Here is a 20541-nt window from a genome sequence, read left to right as displayed (position 1 = left end):
AAAAGATGGGCATAGCAGCTGTCTCCAGATGTAGGCCTCCCGAAATTTAGTTCTAGATATTTCCAATTTGTCTCAGGTGGTTTTTTCCTCCCTCAGGTTATTAGTATCAAGTTTCTTCCTGTCCCAGAGGTTCTAACTATGCCTCACTACCATCCTTATTCTATCTAATTAAGTCTAGATAAACACACACACAGATCAGTGGTTTATTACAAAAACCTCATAATGCGCAGTGAATGTTCCATCAGTCTCATGTTTTTCTTTTCTAGACAAAGACAACAAAAATGTGTAAACTTTTGATTTTAGATTTCAAATGGAATTGTTAAAATTGTCCCTTCATGCTAACTTTTATTAGGAAGGTTATTACTATTTTTGCTTTGGAGGCCATTCCTTTTTAAAAATCAAATTTGATTATATTTCTCTCAGAACTTATCAGCAAATATAACCTTTCCGTTTCCTCAAAGAAAGACTTTTTTTTTTCTGAAATAGCATTTGTTGGCTTATTCTAGTAGTCTCAGCCTTCAATCATTTTTTTTTTTTTTTTTTTGAGGAGGATCAGCCCTGAGCTGACTGCAACCAATCCTCCTCTTTTTGCTGAGGAAGGCTGGCCCTGAGCTAACATCCACGCCCATCTTCCTCTTCTTTATATGTGGGACGCCTGCCACAGCATGGCTTGCCAAGCGGTGCCATGTCTGCACCCGGGATCCAAGCCGCTGAACCCAGGGCCGCTGAGAAGTGGAATGGGCGAACTTAAGTGCTGCGCCACTGGGCTGGCCCCGTCAGCCCTCAATCTTAAAGTGATGAGAGTGGATGGAGGATAGAAAGACACTGTACAAGTAAAAAGGAAAATTGATATCTAGGTTATTTTTCAGCAAATACATTCAATATTGGTAACTATTCATTCCAGCGCATTAGAGGCAATATTTACTGATCTTCCTTGACCTAGAAATGACATGCGCAATATCTTATATCTCTAAAACTCTCTAGTTTCATGGCATTGTGGTCAAGAGTGAGGGCTCTGGAGACAGACTGTCTAGGTTGGAATACCAGCTCCATCACTTGTGCAAGTTACTGAACAAGTCTTGCCTTTGTTTCCTCATCTACCAAATGGGGATAACAAGAATTACCTACATTAGAGGGTTGGTGTGAGAACTGAATGAGTTATAAGACTTTAAAAACTTAAAATACTGTCTGGCACATAGTAAGCACTCAATCATTATTGTCATTATTTATATTTGTGCACTGGTGTCCATCCTTAGTCATCAAAACTCATTGGGTGAGCCCCTCTTCTATGCCAGGCACAGTGACAGATACTTCACTCACTAAGACAAATCACCCATCATCCTCGCCCCAAAGAGCTTACAGTGAGAGTAGAAAGAAAAAGACTTGGTTGTTAACTGAATCAGATTCAGCGAGTCCATGAACTTAGATGAGAAAGAAAGTTAATCTTTATATTAACCTCTAACTGAAATTTAGCATTTCCTTTAACTGTTAATATAGGTGACAAATCACAGTAGTGTAAGCAGTGCCCATGGCTTTGTTTCCAAGAGAAATCATAGATATTTCCACATCGAATTACAGTTTTTGCAAGTGTCTCAAAATGTTATTTCCCTCATCACTACTTTGAAATTATGATAGTTAACAGACTGACCTGCCGCTAGATCTTACTGAGTACCTTCAAAAAGAAGCACCTATAATACTACATAACAACTATTTTTTGCTATTTTGGTAATGATACTTTATTATAATTGGTTTCCTTTATAATCCAATAAATTTTATATTTGTGCATTTTTTAAAAAAAGGGGTCCGTAGGCTACATCAGACTGCCAAAGGGGTCCGCGGCACGAGAAAGGTTAACAAAAGTCTCTATAAAGCGAAGTGGGAGCACTAAGGAACTAGACAAAGAGTGCACAATAGGAAGGAACACAAAATTTTTTTTTTGGCAAGAGAAACCAGGTCATCCTCATTTTTTTAAAACAAACAGAACATCAACTTGATAATTTGGTTCTGACTGCAAAAGTGTATAGAAATTAGAGTTAAAAAACCTGGGTTCAAGTCACAGCTCTGTAGCTAAAGTGAACAAGTCAGTTAACCTCTCTGAGCCTATTTTCTCGTCTATAAAATGAAAATAATGCCAGTTTCATAGGATCATTATGAAAAAGTGAGATAATATACATAAAAGCATGTTGCTTGTTATAAAGGTTAAAATATTGCTATTCTTCTTTCCTTGCACACACATCTGGTCCTGTGCCAGGAAATATAAAAAAAATGGACAATGGCCTTTGCTTTTTAGGAGTTTACCAATTGCAGATATGGCATGAAGGCGAAAACAAGCAAAACCCTAAAAAGCAATTCAAATTCAGTGTGAGGTAGGGGACTAAACATATACGAGTCATTGACAGTCAATTGGCTGTCCTAGGTCTCAAAGAACAGTTGCGATGCCAAACAGAAAAAACACACAAAATAAATAAGCTGGCCACAGAACGGACCAACCTTGAGATGATCTGTAAACGTTTTACCTATAGAACAAAATCTGCTTAAGAATGTAATGTAACCAAGATAACCGCTGAATTAATTCTAACTTGTCTAAGGTAATATGAGGTGTTTTTTTTGGGGGGTGTTTTACGTAACATTCTAGATGTTAAAGGGGAATAGTGAGAATGTGTTTCTATGTCTCTCCCGTAGCATGGGTGGTTTTGATTCTCACTGCCAGTACTGTACATTAAAACTATGCTCATGCTGAAGCCTAGAACATTATCACAGCGTTCTTAAGGAAAATGCCCTTTAAGAACATCTCAACTCCCTTTGCTTCATTTCTCTGTTCATCAAAGATTTATGATAACCTGTGACTTGGTCTTTTTCTCTGCTTGTACCTATCCCCCACCCTTCCCTCCAAAAGGAAGAACCTTCCATAAACGATGAAGACTGGTAATTTTGCCAGTTATATTTATTGTTAATTAATAAATTAGCATTCTGGTTTATAACTTGATATTTTGTGATTTGCTTAGTGTGATTTAATTCTCCAGATCCTGACAGAATTGATGAAACTTCATGTTCTAACCCACTAAAGCTAAAGATGAGCAGTTTACCAAGATCTAAAACCCACAAGCCTCTGTGGGGTGGCATTAATCATAGAAAGCTTATCTCAGAAATCTAAAAAAGAAAAAAAAAACCCTCTTTTTGGTGGTGGGGGAATTAAAAAATAAGAGCACAGAATAGTATAATAAACAAGAGAGCATTCTAAACTTTTTGTCTGACTAAAAATATAGGCTGTATTTAAAAATCAGCAACAGGTATACCCAGTTTCAGATGTGTTCCCGAAATGCCAAATTTTATATTAAACGCATCATTTGTAGAGCTCACTTTCTTAAGTAGCAAATGCTTTGATAAAATCAGTACTTCGGATATTTAAGTAACCATTCCAAAGATACTGGTTTTATAAACAACTTGAAGAATCATTCCAAAGATACTTATTTTGTAAACAGTGTTTTGAAGTTAACTATAAAGGACCCGAGGCAGACATTTGAAAAATGTAATTGAAAGTATGAAATAGTTCTGTGTTTACAGATTGGGATTTTTGAAGATAATGTTTCATTTTAATGTAATATAAGATCACACATTTGAACTGGAAGAACATCCTTAGAGATCATCTTGTCCAACCTGAAATTCAAATCTTTAAGGGTATTAGCTGCACTCCAACCCAGAAGACTGAATCGGGCCTATGCATCTATCTTTTTAGGCAAGACCCGCAAAACACCGGGTTCCCTCGCAAGTTTTCCAGCGCGGAACGCATAGGTTCTCAACAGGGCGCACGTATTTCTAAGAAATCATCCCATTCATCCCTCTGTCCACTCCTATGGTGTCTGGGGGCGGCGGGAGCGATCAAATATCCAGGTTTTGATTCCAACACGTTGAGAAACCGCCTCTCTCAGTAAGGATCCTGAAGCCTTCACAGCACCTACAGAAAATAGTTTTCCTCGTCTTACAGGACATTCCGGTCACATATAAATCGCTCCCTTTGGTGGAGCCCAGTCGCGTCCGAGAGCAGCCGCTGCAACCCCTTGGCTGCCCCCCGTTCTCTCAAGGGCTTTGCTGGGTGGGATTCGGCCATGGGCGGCTTGAGGCACGTGGTGCCGAGGGGACAGGGGGCGCGATCTCTGCCCCGGGAGCCCCTCATACGAGAAGCGACCTGACCAAGCCCTAGGCAGGGCCCTTCCTGGCAAGTTAGAGACTCGATGATCGGTAATGGATTTCAGTTCACTTAACAGGCCCCTCGCCCCCAGTCCCGCAGAGGCCCGCCTCTCTTCAGGGGTCCTGTACCCCCCTGGGGGCGGTGACTGACGACGCTCAGAAGGCGAGAAACGGCTCCCTAAGCCGCTCGCCGGGTCCCTCTCTCCCCACAATGCACCGGGGCCAGCAGGAAGGCCGCTCCGACCCCTAATTTTCCCGCGAATTCAGTTCAAAGAGGCGGCCGGGCCCGCGATCGGCAGCGCGCACGGGCCAACCAAGCCGCGCCTCCGCGAGAAGCGCCTCCGCGTGACTGACGGGGGAATCCGCGGGCCAACGGGCTGAGCGGCCGGGCGGCGCGCGCTCCCGCCGGCCAATCAGAACGCCGGGCGGGGGAAGTGGGCGGAGCGAGGCCAGGCTAGGGTGAGCGGCCTCCGGAGCGGAGCGGGGCTCTCAGGAGGAGACACTTTTTTTTTCCTCCCTCCTTCCCTCCTCTCCTCCTCCCTTCCCTTCCCCTCTCCTCCCCTCTCTCCTCCTTCCCCCCTCGGTCCGCCGGAGCCTGCTGGGGCGAGCGGTTGGTAGAGCAGGCGCTTACTCTCCGGGGCCGCCCGGCGGGTAGCTGGCGGGGGGAGGAGGCAGGAACCGCGATGGCGCCTCAGAAGCACGGCGGTGGGGGAGGGGGCGGCTCGGGGCCCAGCGCGGGGTCCGGGGGAGGCGGCTTCGGGGGTTCGGCGGCGGTGGCGGCGGCGACGGCGTCGGGCGGCAAATCCGGCGGCGGGGGCTGCGGAGGCGGCGGCAGTTACTCGGCCTCCTCCTCCTCCTCCGCGGCGGCAGCGGCGGGGGCAGCGGTGTTACCGGTGAAGAAGCCGAAAATGGAGCACGTCCAGGCTGACCACGAGCTTTTCCTCCAGGCCTTTGAGAGTGAGTGTGTCTGAGGCTCCGAGGGCAGGCATCCCCGCTCTCCCAGCATTGGGGGGCCGGGACACGCGTGCTGGGCCCCCCTGCCTCGTCGGGAGTCGACTTGATTTGGGAGTGGAGGGAGCAATGGAGGGGGCTGTCCTCCTTCGCGGATTGCGGCTCCAGGGGGCACGAAGGCTGTGGCCGTTGGGGGAGGTAGAATCGGGGATCCAGGTGAGGTTCTTGACTCCCCGAAGGTTTACGCCGGAGGGTAGGCAGTGGGGCCCCACGCTAGGAGCAGGCGTCTTTGAGATGGGGAGGGTACAGTCGGGCTGTGGATCCGTACGGTTAGACCCGCAGTCAGATCCCGAGACCAGTTCTTGCTTTCTTTCCTGCCTTTCGCACTCGAAAAGTCCAAGGGTTTGGCTTGTCGGTTTTGAGGAGCAAAACGAAGCCTGCGAAGACACGAGTGCAGTGAAATCGACCAAATTGTCATTAGTCTGAAACGCCTTCGCACCAACTTGGTGCTGCACGTTAACATGGCACCTTGGGATGCTTTAAACCCTTCAGAGCTATCCCCCCATTTAATGGATGCGTAGGGACAGGTAGAGTTCAAGCATCTTCTTCTCTCGAGACGATCTCGGAATTCTGCCGGTGTACTACTTCTTAATTCTGGAACGTTTTCTTATGTCAATTTCTGTTTTTAAGGTCTGTTTCCAGGGCAAAACTACAACTTAATTTGGAATGGGGGGCAAGGTGTCGGGAAACAAATAGAATTTATAAAAATCATGGCTATGAATAATCTCAGCTGTTCTTTAGTTAATATTATGTCGTGATTGTTCTGCTTTTTTGCCTTTTTGTGGATGTTATAATTGGATGATCTCTGATAGCTAAAGATTTTAGAGAAACTTGAATAAACTCGGCTCCGCTGCCGAATGTCTTTATTTACAATTTTACCATAGCATATGTTAAGGGCATGGTATCAGCTGTGCTTGGAAAGACATATTACATTGTTTAATACCCTTCTTTCATTCTCTCTAGTTACTGCTTCATGAAATTCTAATTGGAGTTTAATATAGGGAATTTCAGTTTTCGTTGAAACCTATTGAACCTGCTCGAGAGAGATTCACGTTATTCTTACTTTTGCTTAATATACTTAAAAAAATCTAGAGAGGCTTTAAATTGGAAATATGGTGGAGAACTGAAACACAGCGATGACAATAAACATATGTGTTTTATACTTCTGAAACATCTCATCTCCTTTTACTGTATTTGAAACCAAAAACTAAACTAACTGAAGATTAAGTGGAAATTTAAAAAATTCTTTCTAAATGTTATGAGAAGACAAATCCTCCAAGAAAGTTTTAGCTGCTTTGCTTTCTGATGAGTCTACCTTGGAGAAGTGAACTGTCAGTAAGAGCTAGATTTGGTCGCAAAACAACTTCTTTTCTAATATCTTAGTTTCTGAAAAGTTTAAATGCTTTGATGTGTTTGCCAGTATCGTTATATTTAGTTTATTTTGATACTGGTTTGTTTAAAGAAACGTTGTACTAATAGATCATTAATGTAACTGGTCTTATGGTATTTGTAAATAAAATATTTTCTATCTGTAATCTAAGTCCTTTATAACAAGTTAAGTTTTAACTAAATTCAGCTTTAAAAAAACTTTAAGAATCTGTTGGTTACTTTAAAAATTTATGTTGAGGTAGTAGTTACGTATTGAGGTAATATTTACGTTGAGCAAAATAGATAAAGAACTAGAAGTATGCACTGAAAATTTTAGCTATAATTTGTGCCTCAAATTTCTTTCCATGTTAACTGACTTTCATACCTGTTTTAGGACATCTAGGAGATGGCTGTATTCCCTTTTGGCTGCCTACCATACAAATTTTTTAAAACACCACTTAAAAAGTGAAAATTTCTTTTTGTTGTTTGGCATCAATCGCTAGCACCTTTGCTGAATCCAACTACCTCATTTCAGCTACTTTTTGGACGGAGATGGGTTATAAATAGTTTAAATTAGCTGAATTAAATGAATATAACTACTCTTCAATTCTGCAGACAGACTAGTCTAGAAAGTAGCTACCTTAGAAATGTAAGGCTTAAGGATAAGATTGTAGAGAACCTTAAATTTAAAATAAATGTAGATGCGTTTTGTGAATGTATGCTATAGATTGAATGTCTTTTGATCTTACTGTGTGTAGTAATTTTTTTGATGTAAATATTTAGTTTAGGATTTCCATAACATGATTAGTTTATATTGGTTATAACACGGGCTGGGTTGGTATTTTCTTGACAACTTAAGTAATAAGTAAATTTAGATAATGTTTGGATTTTGTTTCTTGTTACCTAGAACCAACACAGATCTATAGATTTCTTCGAACTCGAAATCTTATAGCGGTAAGTAATCAACAAAATTCATCAATATTTTTTTTTCTTAGAATTTCCCCTATTTCATCTTAATATTTTTAAACTTTTTTTATAGCCAATATTTTTGCACAGAACTCTTACTTACATGTCTCACCGAAACTCCAGAACAAACATCAAAAGGTACGTTTTATTAATCTTATTTCAAGTTGATCAAACCGTGTTAAAGTTTTGTTTTAAAGTACTATTTCCAATTAAAGATTAAATGTGAAAACTGAACTGAAAGAGGGACTGGTTGAATAGGTTGCAGGATGATTTTTCATAGTATCATTTTTGTAAATCCCAATTTATTACCAGTTTTTTGCTAATAGAAATGATTTAGTAGTGAAGTGAATGAAGTGATTTTCCTAACAAATGTTTTTACTTTGTGCTACTACTTATTTTTGAGTTTGATGAAAGTTGAGGATTTAAATATTTACTAAAGGGCTCAGGCATACTATCTTTGATACATAAATTTAACAGTTAATGTTTAAATATTTCTTAAATTTTCTGACAATAAAGAATTTGCTTCTATAATGATAGGTTCAGAAAGTCTCATTTTATCTCTTTGGTGATGTTCTTACTAAAGGGGAAATACTTTTGAAGTCAATAGGATGAATGTCCTTAGAAACAAGAAGTCTTAATCATCTAGTCTTAAGGTGGAGTCTGGAGGTGTCCGGCAGAGCTTAATTTGCTTTGTAACATTACTGTTTAATTATATAAGATTATGGAATGTTAGTTTCTCATCCTGTGTGCAATTTTGTTTATTGAGCATATCAAGTGAGCAACTTAAAATAGGAGAGAGCATCTACTAAGCATTTAGTGTTGTTATAGTCTTGACTTGGTAAAACCATTAAACTATCTCAGTAGACTTTGAAACTAAACTCCTTTGGAGACGCCTACTGGTTGCTAAGTAAGCATCATGTTTTCTATAGCAAGACATAGTTTATCTTTGTAGTTATATCTAGGTGTATTTTGAAGGATTGAAATATTAAAACTATTTTTCTTTTGGTAATCTTTCTGAATCAAGAGAGAGAGAGAGAGAAAGTACAAGCCAGCAAACATTGAATTTAATAGGGAAAACTTGCCAAGTGTCTAAATAACTAGGAAGAAAGTGATGGATTCGGCAACAGAATTAAATTTGTTAGGTCTTTACCTGTCTACTCTGTTGTTTGATCCATGCCAGGGTTCAGCAAACTTTTTCTGTAAAGGGCCAGATAGTAAATATTTTAGGCTTTGTGATCCAGGAGGCAGAATCAAGGATATTAGGTAGGATGTAGGTACTTATACAAAAAGAGAGAAAACAAATGTCCACAAATGTTTTGTTGATGTAATTCAAAATATACTAATTGGGTACAATGTTTTGTAATACAGGACTACTGGTGAGAAGTGTGGGATTTTTAAATTTTTTCAGGGTGGAGGGAGGTAACATTTAGCTTAATTGGGGTTTAGAGTTAGTGTTCTCTATTATCAAATCAATTGCAAATATTTATCTGTGAAAACCATTATTAGCTCATGGGCTGTGCAGAAACAGACAGATTGGATTTGGCACATGGTCCATAGTTTGCTGGCCTCTGATTTATTCTGCAAAAATAGGAGAATTTGGTTAAGTAGTAGTAAACTTTTCCTTTAGTATTTTTAATATGGAAGATCAGTTGAGTTACCATCTAAGATGTTTTTAATTTAAAAGTGACTGAATTTTTTCAAACTAAATTTGAGTTAATCCATAAATGGATAAAAAATATATACATTAAAAATCTAAGTTCATCATTTTCCTGTCATGTTTGTTTATTAGATTATTTGACTGTCTCATTGTGGGATGCGTTTCTGTTGTCTGCTAATGGGTGGAGGCAACTTTAAGAGCTTGGTAGTAGAAACTAATTTTCTTAATTTATTGCCCTTTCTGTAAAAAAAAATGTCTTTTGGGGGAGTTTTGAAGCAATTTACCAGCCAAAAAACATGAATTCTACTTAGTTTATTTCCATACAAAAATGCATTAGGGGGGCAGGCCCTGGTGGTGTAGCGGTTAAGTTTGCACGCTCCACTTTGGCAGCCCGGGGTTTGCCAGTGCGGGTTCCGGGTGTGGATCTACGCCTGGCTTATCAAGCCATGCTGTGGCAGGCGTCCCATGTGTGAATTAGAGGAAGATGGACACGGATGTTAGCTCAGGGCCACTCTTCCTCAGCAAAACGAGGAAGATTGGTGGCAGATGTTAACTCAGGACTAATCCTCCTCCTCAAAAAATATGCATTAGGAATCACTTAATTCTTTTGTAATGTACGTGGCTATATAAGACATTGTGACTAATTTTTTAACAAATTAATACGACAACTTATATCTTCAAGTGAGTGCTGTCCTTTTCAAAGTAGTTGGTGACTTTGGAAGGTGGTGAATTTAGCCCAGTGATTGTGGTCTTTGCTCAGAATGTTTTTGAAACTCCTTTTTTGACTCTTAGAATGACATAATATCCATTGTTGGAATAAAGGTATCATTCCCTTTGAAGTCATACACTCAGTTGTAATATTAATTCTGGTATATTTGTTAAGCTCGCCTTGTACTTTAGACTCACTTGATAGAGGTATTCAGACTCTATAGGCTAACACTACACTGACACACTGGAAATACTGGTGAGGAGAAGGGCATCTTTTATTAAATTCATTTTACTAGGTTTCATGTAAGCTGTTTCTGAATCCTCCCAAGAAAATTTCAGAAATATTCTCCTTTTTGATGACCTTTTGATAACTATTTCCTTTGTTAAATCTGAACTTCAGTGGCAGTATCTTTCTAAAGAACCAGAAATATTTGGTGTTGGAAGGTAGGGCTGCTTTTGTATAGTTGCTTATGTGGTTTGTTTTGTTTTTTCCTAAGAAAGGCTGAGTTGCCCTTATGATCTTACCTATTTCAAATGGTTGTTAATACTTAATTCTATGCACTTCTCCTATGCACGACTGCGTAATGTTGGAAGAGATGAACCTTGTGACATACAGTCTTAACCTTTCTTCCTGCAGACAGGATTTCTTCTTAATTATTACCTAAAGATAAACATATTATTCTTAAAAGTTTCCAGTAACTTTACAGTGCTCCTCAGTAGTACATTTCAGTAGTTATACTGAAAAGTTATTTGTAATTAGCCTAAAAGAATCCCACATTTTTCTTCTTTCTTCTCTCTTATCTGTGGAGATTGAAAAAATATTGCCATCCTCATAAAGTACTTCTTACTATGCTCTATTGGATGAAATTTTAATATTTAAGTTTTCAGTAACTAAAGGTAAGGAGAGAAGCTTTTTTTAAAAAGATCTTTTGTTAATGGAGGCTATTTATTCACCTGAAATACAGATTGTATCGATTCCACTCTTCCTATCAGTATTTTACTGCAATATATTTACATTAACATTTCTCTGCCGAGAATTTTTATGATAGTAGTTGAGTATAATCGTTGTTTTTGAGGAATGAGAATTTTTATGATATTAGTTGAGTATAATTGTTGTTTTTGAGGAATGAGCATATTAGTAATTTCTAGTATCTGAATTCAAGCTTTACAGAATAATGCAGGATACCTTAAGTTTTTCCAAGTCCTAAATTTGAAGAGTATATTTGAATATAAAGAGAAATATTTGTTTCCAATTAACAAATATATATGGGTCTAGATTTGTAGCCCCTATCTCAAGGTCACATATAATAGACCACCTTAAGAACTAAGATGAGGCTTGTTTGAGAACCCGTTCATTCTTAAATTGCTTGCGGGTGTTATTCTTAAGTTTCTATTTTATGGAAAAATTGCTTTTTTCTCTTAAACTTGTCACATTAAAAGCTAGTAATTTTATTATGATTTGATGGGTATGTCCCCTGTACTTCAAAATTTTTGATGATGGTGAAAAACAACCATCTCTTTAATAAAACATATCATTTAACTTGAACTATCGCTAACATCTTGGAGGATGTTTAATTAACTTCAGATATGTTTTATAGAATCTCCATTTTTATGTGATAGCGCTAGCGCATATTTATCAGGTTACTTAATAGAACTATGACTGTTTCAAACATACGTAATTTGCATTTCTTTGGTTCAGTCCAACAGATGCTTGAATACCTACTAAATATAAGGCACTATGCCAGGTACTAGGTGGCTTTCCTTGGAGAAAAGCAGTCTCTGCCCTTCAGGACCTTATAATCTAGTAGGAGAAAGAGTATTTATGCAGGTTTCACATTTAGGAGGCAAAATGTCAAAAGAAATATAAACCAAGTGCCCTAGGTAAGGAGAATCTCTCTGGTTTGGGAATAATTACAAAAGGTTTCTTGGAAAAGTTAGCATTTGAGTTGGGACTTGAAGGCTTGTCTGCTGTATTATAACATACACTGTCTCAAAAGTATTCATTGTTATGGCTAACCATCCATAATTTATCTTATTAAAAATAATCAAAATCAGATTTCCAACTTGCCTATTGTAGTGACAATAAAGTGTAATCTGTTTGTTTTTCCCAGTTGAGAAGTGATTATTTTGTTTATCTGTTTCTTCCAGGAAAACATTTAAAGTTGATGATATGTTATCAAAAGTAGAGAAAATGAAAGGAGAGCAAGAATCTCATAGGTAAGATAACCTATCAGTGTACATTAAGTGGCATATTTGAGGAAAGAGGAAAAATTATAGTGATCATTTCCCTAGTGATCACCTCAATATTGTAAGGAGGTAGAAGGAACCTTAGAGGTCAGTTGGTCCAAATTCATACACAAATCAGGAATTACTTCATCTATAGCATCCCTGGCAGAGAATCCTTAAGCTTTGTCTTAAATAACCTCCAATGCTGGGAACTCACTCTTTTCTACGACAGTTGTGTTCATTATTGTTTATCTCTATTACCAGTTTACTTGCATTTTGAGTCAAACTTTCTGTAACTTCTACAGTTAGTGTTAATTCTATACTTCATCTAAGGAGGGCTGGAGACTCATATTTATGGTTTACTTACTATTTGCTAGGTGCTATGCCAGGTGCTTCACAACATCACATCTCTTCTAAGTAGTCATCTTCACATCTGAGAGAGGCTCTCTTTTTTTCCATTGTATCCTTTCCCCTTTTTACGTCTTTCAGGCAAAATATTCCTAACTTTATTTTATATTTGAAATACATTTATCACATGATAGTTTCAGAAACTGGACCCTTTGGACAGAGTCTGCTTATTATATGTTTTCAAATGTGGTACCCAGAACTAGTCCCTACATGTTCTGACTAGCCTAATATCTGCCTAGGCTAGACAGTATGCTTGCATTTGTTCTTTTATATGTAAACTAAAGAAAGTTGAATACTATTCTAAAGAGAAACAGGAATTTGAGTGGTATTTGTTTACTCGTTGACTACTTTTAGGGAGAATGCAGAACTAAAAGTACTAGATTTTTTAAAAATAGAGTTGGAAAAATTGCCACAATGCATTTTTCTTTTTCTCTTAAAGTTTTAAGTCATATCTTACCAATTTAGATAAGATAGACGCTGACTTTAATGATGCTTCATTTATGGTTTCTCGTTATAGTGACCTGGTATAAGATGTCATTTTTGCAGTTGCTGCTGATATTTTAAGTTTGGTTTTTGGAATTATGTTATTTTGTTGCTTGAATTGTAAAATCACATTTTTTTATTTTATATCTTGCAACCTTGTAGGACTGTAATTTATGTTTTCATATCCAGGCAATTCTTACTTGTAAATAAGCTTTGATAGTCCATTCTAGCAGCTGGTATCGGAAATCTTTACCTTAATCTATCTATTACTGCCCAAAGAGTGCTTATAATATAAGACCGAGAATATTCTCGCTGCATGCATACTTTCTTCTTTGCTTGAATTTCTATTTCAGATCTTTGTCTGGTCGCCTATGCTGGACAGAGCTTGTGGGATCCTCAGGGCCTTTTTTACTTAAAGTGTAAGCTGTAGTCAGAGCCTGATCTGACCTCCTTGTTTCTTTTCTCCTAAATACATTAATAGTTTGCCCTCCAGGTCTTTCAGGGTTCATGTAAAAAGGAGGAATGAACCAAGAAGAAGAAAACTTGACTCTTTACTTCATCCTCCCCATCAACGGTCTACCTTCATCACTGCTAAACCCTATTACTCTCTCATTTTGACATTGGCTTTGGTAAATATTAGAGAGCTTCGTTTAGAGTGTGTGTTGTGAGGGAGATAGATTATGCTGGGCAGTTCTCTCTGAAAAATCGCTCACCCAATAATTTTGTTCCTTTTGACCCAGTGGGTTCAACGGCTAGGCCAGGCTATAACAGAGGTGTTGTTAACCAGTGCACAGAAACATCAGAGGGTTGCATAGAATTCCTGCTTGTAATTTTGAAAAACAACTTTTTCAATCTTTAGGATCCATCTGGGAGCAGTGAGTTGACTATTTCAACCCCCCAAGATGTTTTTTTGTTTTTATTTGACAGACCTAACTGTATGTTGGAGCTGACCATGCTTATTACCCACCAAGGCACTTGAGACCCAGGTGGTATTGAGTTACTGTGCTGGATGCTTCAGCCCCTAAGATCTTTATGAATGTCTCAGTGTTGTTCCCAGAGTCACTAAAATGAATTGGGAAATTGCTTCATTTTAAGTTTACCCCCAAGGCCCTATATTATTAAATTACTTCAGTGTATTTCTCACCTCAGATTATGCATAATCCTTTTGTTCTACTAAACTTATCACATAGGATTGTAAGAAGTTCCCTAGACTCTGGTATGTTATGCTAGCTCCATAAAACTTTGCTTGTAAAATCTGTGGTCTAATTCTCTTACAAGAGAACAAAATAAATCTTTGTTGTTCCATAACATTAATTAGTAAAAATTAAAATCTTAAATCATATACAAAAATGTCTCTCTCTTACATCTATATTTTTATTCTGTACCATGTCAGACATAGAAATCTTGTTCAGTTTAATTGGATCCTGGATCTGTTCAACAGCGGTAGTTTGGGAGTCTTCCAGTAGAACTCAAGTTCATTCAGCACTTCCACAGTTGTAATGTCTCCACTCCCAAACCCAATGTATTTCATTCTCCAAAGTTCCAGGGGAATATCAAGACACACAAAAATACCATAGTACAACAGCCCAAAAGTTAGAACAATCAAATGCCTGACCTTTTATGACATTTGTAGTGACTTATAAACCAAACCAAATTCCTAGCATTATCTGTGCAAAATGAAGTTGATGTTCCAGGATCTTTTATGTATTTTATACTCTAGATCTACAGTTACCTTACTAGTCACAGATAATGGCAGAAACTTAGCAGCAGAAGTAGCCGATAGAAAAAAGAAACACATGGGACATTTCATGGTTTTTACTTCTTTAAGGTGTCATTCAGTTCACAACAATAGACCAGAATTGTCATTTGTAACCTTAAAAGTCAGTAATAAAGCCCACCATCTGTGAAGATTCTTTCTTTTCTCGAAGAATGGCTTCTGAAAGTGCCATAGCAATTAGCAAATTTTAGAAATTCATAGTGGTCGCACCTCTAGTCTCCAGGTTCTTCCTGATGTTTCTCCTTGCTTTTGTGGTGTGATTATGTTTATTTAAAACATCTTTATTTTCTTTTTAGAATGTCTGATATTATGCCTTATATCCTATCTTCTCCAGCTCTTGTTTCTGGCACTCTAATTTATTGTGGGTTTTGATCAAGTACTATATGACTTATTGGAATAAATCTCTGGTCTTTCTGTAGTTTTCCATCGTAGCAGGATCCCAGGGGTCTCTTGTGCTATTAATCGTACCAATTTTGGAATTCTCTAGTCATAAGTCCTGACTTCTAAAAAGTACATCTTCATTGACTGAAAGGTAGCATGAAAAGATTTCCAAATTGGAGTTGCTTCCAAAAGTATTTCCTGGGGCCAAGTGAAAATCAAAATATGTCCTCTCTCTTCTCCTTAATCATCTTCCAGTCCTGGTCTGCTGTTAATAGCTGGAGAAATCCCCTGAAAGATACCTGAAGTAGAACTTTTACTAGGGATATTTTTAAGCTTGTATTTTTAGTAGGTTCATAGGGTAAAGTGCCTTTCATCACTTGTTGTTGTTGTTGTTGTTGTTATAACCTAAGCTTTTGAATTAGTAATCTTCCTTTTCTAAGCATCTTTTTGTACTATAACAAGGTCTGGATCTTTTTTTTCTGGGATTCCCATTTCCTTAGTGTATCATGTCCCAGACACTATACTAAGTCCTGGGGGATATAATGGTGAGCAAAACAGATGAAGACCCTGCCTTATAGAGCTTATTGGCATTTAGGGAACAAAGATGTACTTGTATAATAAATATAATTATAAAATAAGTGCTGGGAAAGAAAAGTATAGGCAAACTATGAGTGTGTAAAGCAGGAGAACCAGCTCTTGTTTGCGGTGTTGGATTTGGGAATAGTGATGATCAGGAGAGAGTTTCTCTGAAGAAATGAGCTGAGATTTGAAACATGAATATAGGAGTAAAATGGGGTGAGAGGGTGAGCAGATAGGTAATTCTAGATAAAGGGAATATTATTCATATGTCATTTGAGGCCAAAGTAGCAGACGAGACAAGAGTAGGGAGAGTGGCATTAGATGAGCAGATGGCCTTGGCCAGATAAAGCAGAGCCTTGTAGGCTATTTTAGAATGTTGGTCTTTATCCTAAGAAAGCCATATGTTATTTTAAATAGATATAGTCCCTTAATGATGTTTCCCTACCCCTCTCTTTTGTAGACTTACCTGCATTTTTAAAACTTCAGGTTGCTTCCTAAGTTGATTGTGTCTTTTCCAACATTAATAACATTTGATGTCTTCCTCCTCTTTTCTTCCTCTTTTTTCAACAATCCTGTCTTGACTATGTTTTGAACTTGTTTTCGGATCATCATTTTTCATGGCTTTAGTTCCTTTTTCAGAACCTGGGCCATACATTTCTTTTTACATTCCTACTCCTGAAGGTGCCTTGTGAATTGCCACTGAGCATATCTGGTTCTTAAAATCTAAGTGTTTAAGAACAAATTTTTTTTAACGTGCCTCCTTGTATAATCTTTGGGTTTACAGTAATTTATTTATGTTTTGTCTACAGAACTTCTGGGAGGTTATTCATTTATGTGTAATGAACTTCCTCCCCTCGTTTGACTTTGCTTCTCACTAGAAAGTGTTCCCATCCTTGTATCTGAACCTCAAAAGAGACACTGGATTCTAGAATAATGGGCTTGATGTAATCACCAGTTCTCAGCTTTATGCATCATAGCGTTAAAAGAAGAGTTGAGTCCCATCTAACAGTATAGATGCCAAATAGTGTATGGTCAAACTTGTCCTGTTTTGTGGTAATACAGCCGTGACCCTAGTGAAGCCTTAGACCTATCACTATCAGATTGATGTGTACAAATTAGAGGCACTAATCTTGGTCTCTTTCTAGCATAGAAATTTTGGTCTTTCTGTGGGATCTGGCTGTTCTTAAAGTTTGAGTTTCCTATGGGAATTTCATCTCAAAATGTTAGTCCATTTTGAATTCAAATTTACTTAACGTCATTCTGCAGACTGCTTTAGAATTGTCAGTTGTTTGTGCTTGGAATCTTATCCCAAAGTTTCAAATTCCCTGTCTAGTTTCCTAATGCCATATTGCCTGCTTCCTCAGAAGATGCAGATAGGGAACACATCAGAAAGATGAATCGAATCTTTACCTGATAGCTTATCCTGATCATCTAAGTGAGATCCTGTACAGCTTAAAACCAAATAGGCCTCACCAATTCTACATGTGTCTTTTCCTTCCCTTCTTCTGATCCAGCTTAACCAACTAAGATGTGGATACCGTAGCCACAAGAGAGGGAAGAGGGTAAATCAGGAAGGGAAAGAAGACTGCCCTTTTTCCTTGGATGAAGCCACCTATGAGAAGGGATCAACTAGGCTTCATTGTTACATTTTATTCTAGGTACATATCACAGTGTTTACTTTTAGGAGGGGAAGTAGGAAGGGAAATTGCGCATAGCAAATCACAAGTTATTTTTTAAGTTGATTAATTGAAATTTGGAATTCCTTTTATCTAAGAAACTGTTATAATGATGGCTGAATGTGCTTGCTACCTCATTTAACTTAGAATTTACCATTTAAAACTGTGTCTCAAACTGTCTGTGGTGAAGGACCTTTTTGTTTTTAATTTCTAATCTTTTATAGATGGCTGCTTTTATAAATATACTGATCACATGCTTGGATGTTATGGCACTGTTAAGTTTCTGTAAAAGTTTTTAAATTTTATTCTCAATTTCTTTCCTTGTTGTAGAATGGTAACAGTTTCCCCAGTGACCTCACTTTGCAGACCACGATTTGAATAACACTAATTCAAAATATTTTTGTGGGGGCTGGCCCAGTGGCGTAGTAGTTAAGTTCGCACACTGTGCTTTGGCGGCCTGTGGTTTGCTGCTTTTGGGTCCTGTGTGCGGACCTACGCACTGTTCATCAAGCCGTGCTATGGCAGCATGCCAAATAGAAGAACTAGAAGGACTTACAACTATGATATACAACTATGTGCTGGGGCTTGGGGAGAAAAAAGAAAAAAGAGGAAGATTGGCAACAGATGTTAGCTCAGGGACAGTCTTCCTCACCAAAAAAATAAATAAATAAAAGAAAGTAAAATATTTTTGTGATTGGATCAATGCAAGATGTTTCTGTCATTTTAAAGTTGGAAGTTAGAATCACATTTCCCACTAAAAACAATGTAAATAATACTTTAAGTACTATAGGTCATGATCCCTGACTTTAAAAATCTTGTTACTTTAGGAAGACATCCTTATCCTTATGAAAAGTATTTGTTGAGTGCCTTTCTGTAAGACACTGCTGGGTGCTAGGGTTACAATAAAAAGATTGTCAAAAGAGAATGTATGTGAAAAAATAGTGACAAAAAAGTGGTAAATACAAGTGCTTATAAAAGAAATTAAGCTCTGGGCTGATTGGGGGTGGGATCTTTGTAGAAGAGAGAGGGAATACTCTGATGGCTACTTTATTCTTTTATGCAAGACTCACACTCTTGAGAGAGTGTATTTCCTCATTTTGTAGCTATCAGGTCTCAGCTAATAACTGGAGCCAGAACTTAAACTTGGATTTTTTGTCTCTATTTTATTATTCTTTTGTATTTGCCTATATAACGCTTTAGTGGAAATAAAAAGAAATGAGAGCCATATTATAGACAGCAGTAAGACAAAAGATCTGGCAGTTGGGGATTCATTAGAAAATTTAGACAAAGGAATGATACATACAAAGTGGTATTTTAAGAAAATTAACCTGGCTTTAGTATGTAGGTTTAACTGAAGCAACTAAGAATAGCATAGATTGGTTGTGACTGATGGATTATCGTCTAACGTGGAAATGATAGAATATTTTCTCTGTCTTTCAGTTATGTTTTGGAGTTTTGCTAATTCTGCTTTGTAAGGTGATGTTTATGGAACTGTTTTTACAGGAAAATGCTAGTTATTTTTTAGTAAAATGGTGTGTACATTTTGTAGATGGGGTGTAGATGGTGGATATACTTTTTAAAAATCACTTTGGTTATAATTAACATTCAATAAAATACACCCACCTTAAATATATAGTTTGAGTTGTGACAGATGTATACACTTGCATAACCATAACCACAATCAAGATATAGAACATTTCTATCACCTTGAAAAATTCCTTTGGGCCCCTTTATGGTTGATCCTATTAATGTACTTTTTTTTTGAGGTATGAATTATATACAGTCACATTCACTCTTGTTGGTCTATAGTTCTGAGTTTTGACAAATGCAGACAAACAGGTAACAACCACTGCAATCAAGATAAAGAGCCCTAAAAATTCCCTCATGCCCGTTTTATAGTCGGTCCTCCTACTCCTCACTCCCGATGTGTTTTAAAAATGTTTCTGATTCATGTCAGAATGTGAGTAATATACATAAATTACCTGTTTTCAAAAATCCCATTGTATACCACTTTTATTTTGTTGACACAAGTTATAGTTGTTATTAGTTTTCCCCTCATGTTTATGCTTTCTAATTCTGCTTGGACTCTTACACTTCTATCCTTCCATAGCCATTTTGTCCTCCACTGATATCCTAGCATACTTTTCTTAGTACTGTTCTAGAAATACCCTTTGAGACCCCTACCTTGTAGTTTTTTAGCATACAGTTTCGTGGCTTACCTCACTAAGCAGATAGAGACATCCTCACATCTTCTGTTGAAATATCTCACTCGCCTCTTAGTTCTCTAAGAAAAAGAGGCGCCCCAGGGCAAGTTATAAGGCTCACCTCTTTATAATATGTCCTCATTTGCAGTCATTACTTGCTCCTTAATACTCTCTTGCCTCAATGTCTTTACATAACTCTTTCCCCTCTGATTATAAGAATGCCTAGATTGTCACCATCATTTTGAAAAAAACAAAAACATGCCCTTTATTGATTCTTATTGCCCTTTAACTACTATTTACTTTCATTCTTTACAGTAATAAATTTCTCGAGTAAGGGATCAGTACTACTTCCCCTTTCCCAACATCTGGTCTCTGTGGCCCTCTGTAATCTGGAGCCTGTATCACACAACAGAACCTGTGTTCTGGAAAGTTACAAATGGCTCCTGATCAACAAAGAGATTGCTCTCTTTTGTAGTTTAAACGTACTACAAATGCCTGTTGATATTTCTGTTTAGTCTTTCCCATCTTAATAGTTTTTCCATTGTTAGATATTTTTCAAAACAAAAGGGTCATTATAGTTTATTATTTCTTTTTTCTTTTGCGTTGCTTCTAAAACTAAAAGTGAAAATGACATGTTGAAACAGTAAATTACAAATCTATAGCAGATTTGTAATTGTGTATTTCATCCCTAATTGAAGTAGAAAGTGATAGTTCTGCATCATTTGTCAGGAGGTTGAATCTCCATAGCTTTAAAATCTTTAAACACTTTTGCATGGGTTCAGCTACCCGTATGAAAATTTCCGTTTTGAGGGGTGGGAAGGGAAGCCTGTCCTCATTAGAACACTGAAGCACAGCAAATTCTCTTGCCTCTCATTCGGGGTTTGTTTTTTTCTGCCTTATTCCTTTGGT

The 20541-nt window shown here is 37.9% G+C and overlaps 1 protein-coding gene across 3 annotated transcripts in view; it reads left to right on the top strand.

Moving 5' to 3' along the window:
• The first annotated feature begins 4618 nt into the window (after positions 1-4618).
• The window catches only part of SUZ12 (SUZ12 polycomb repressive complex 2 subunit), a 40133-nt gene continuing 24210 nt past the window's right edge, over positions 4619-20541 (top strand). For 2 of the 3 annotated variants that reach the window (XM_070562610.1, XM_070562612.1), the window contains exons 1-4: positions 4619-5145; positions 7475-7521; positions 7607-7671; positions 12047-12115. In XM_070562610.1, the coding sequence (XP_070418711.1) occupies positions 4872-5145; positions 7475-7521; positions 7607-7671; positions 12047-12115 (455 nt within the window). In that variant the 5' untranslated portion in view covers positions 4619-4871. The remainder of the gene's footprint in view (positions 5146-7474; positions 7522-7606; positions 7672-12046; positions 12116-20541) is intronic. The other variant, XM_070562611.1, reaches the window with a different exon arrangement.

Source organism: Equus przewalskii, chromosome 10 (assembly GCF_037783145.1).
Source record: "Equus przewalskii isolate Varuska chromosome 10, EquPr2, whole genome shotgun sequence".
Lineage (NCBI taxonomy): Eukaryota > Metazoa > Chordata > Mammalia > Perissodactyla > Equidae > Equus > Equus przewalskii.
This window is presented reverse-complemented; position numbering and strand designations above follow the sequence as displayed.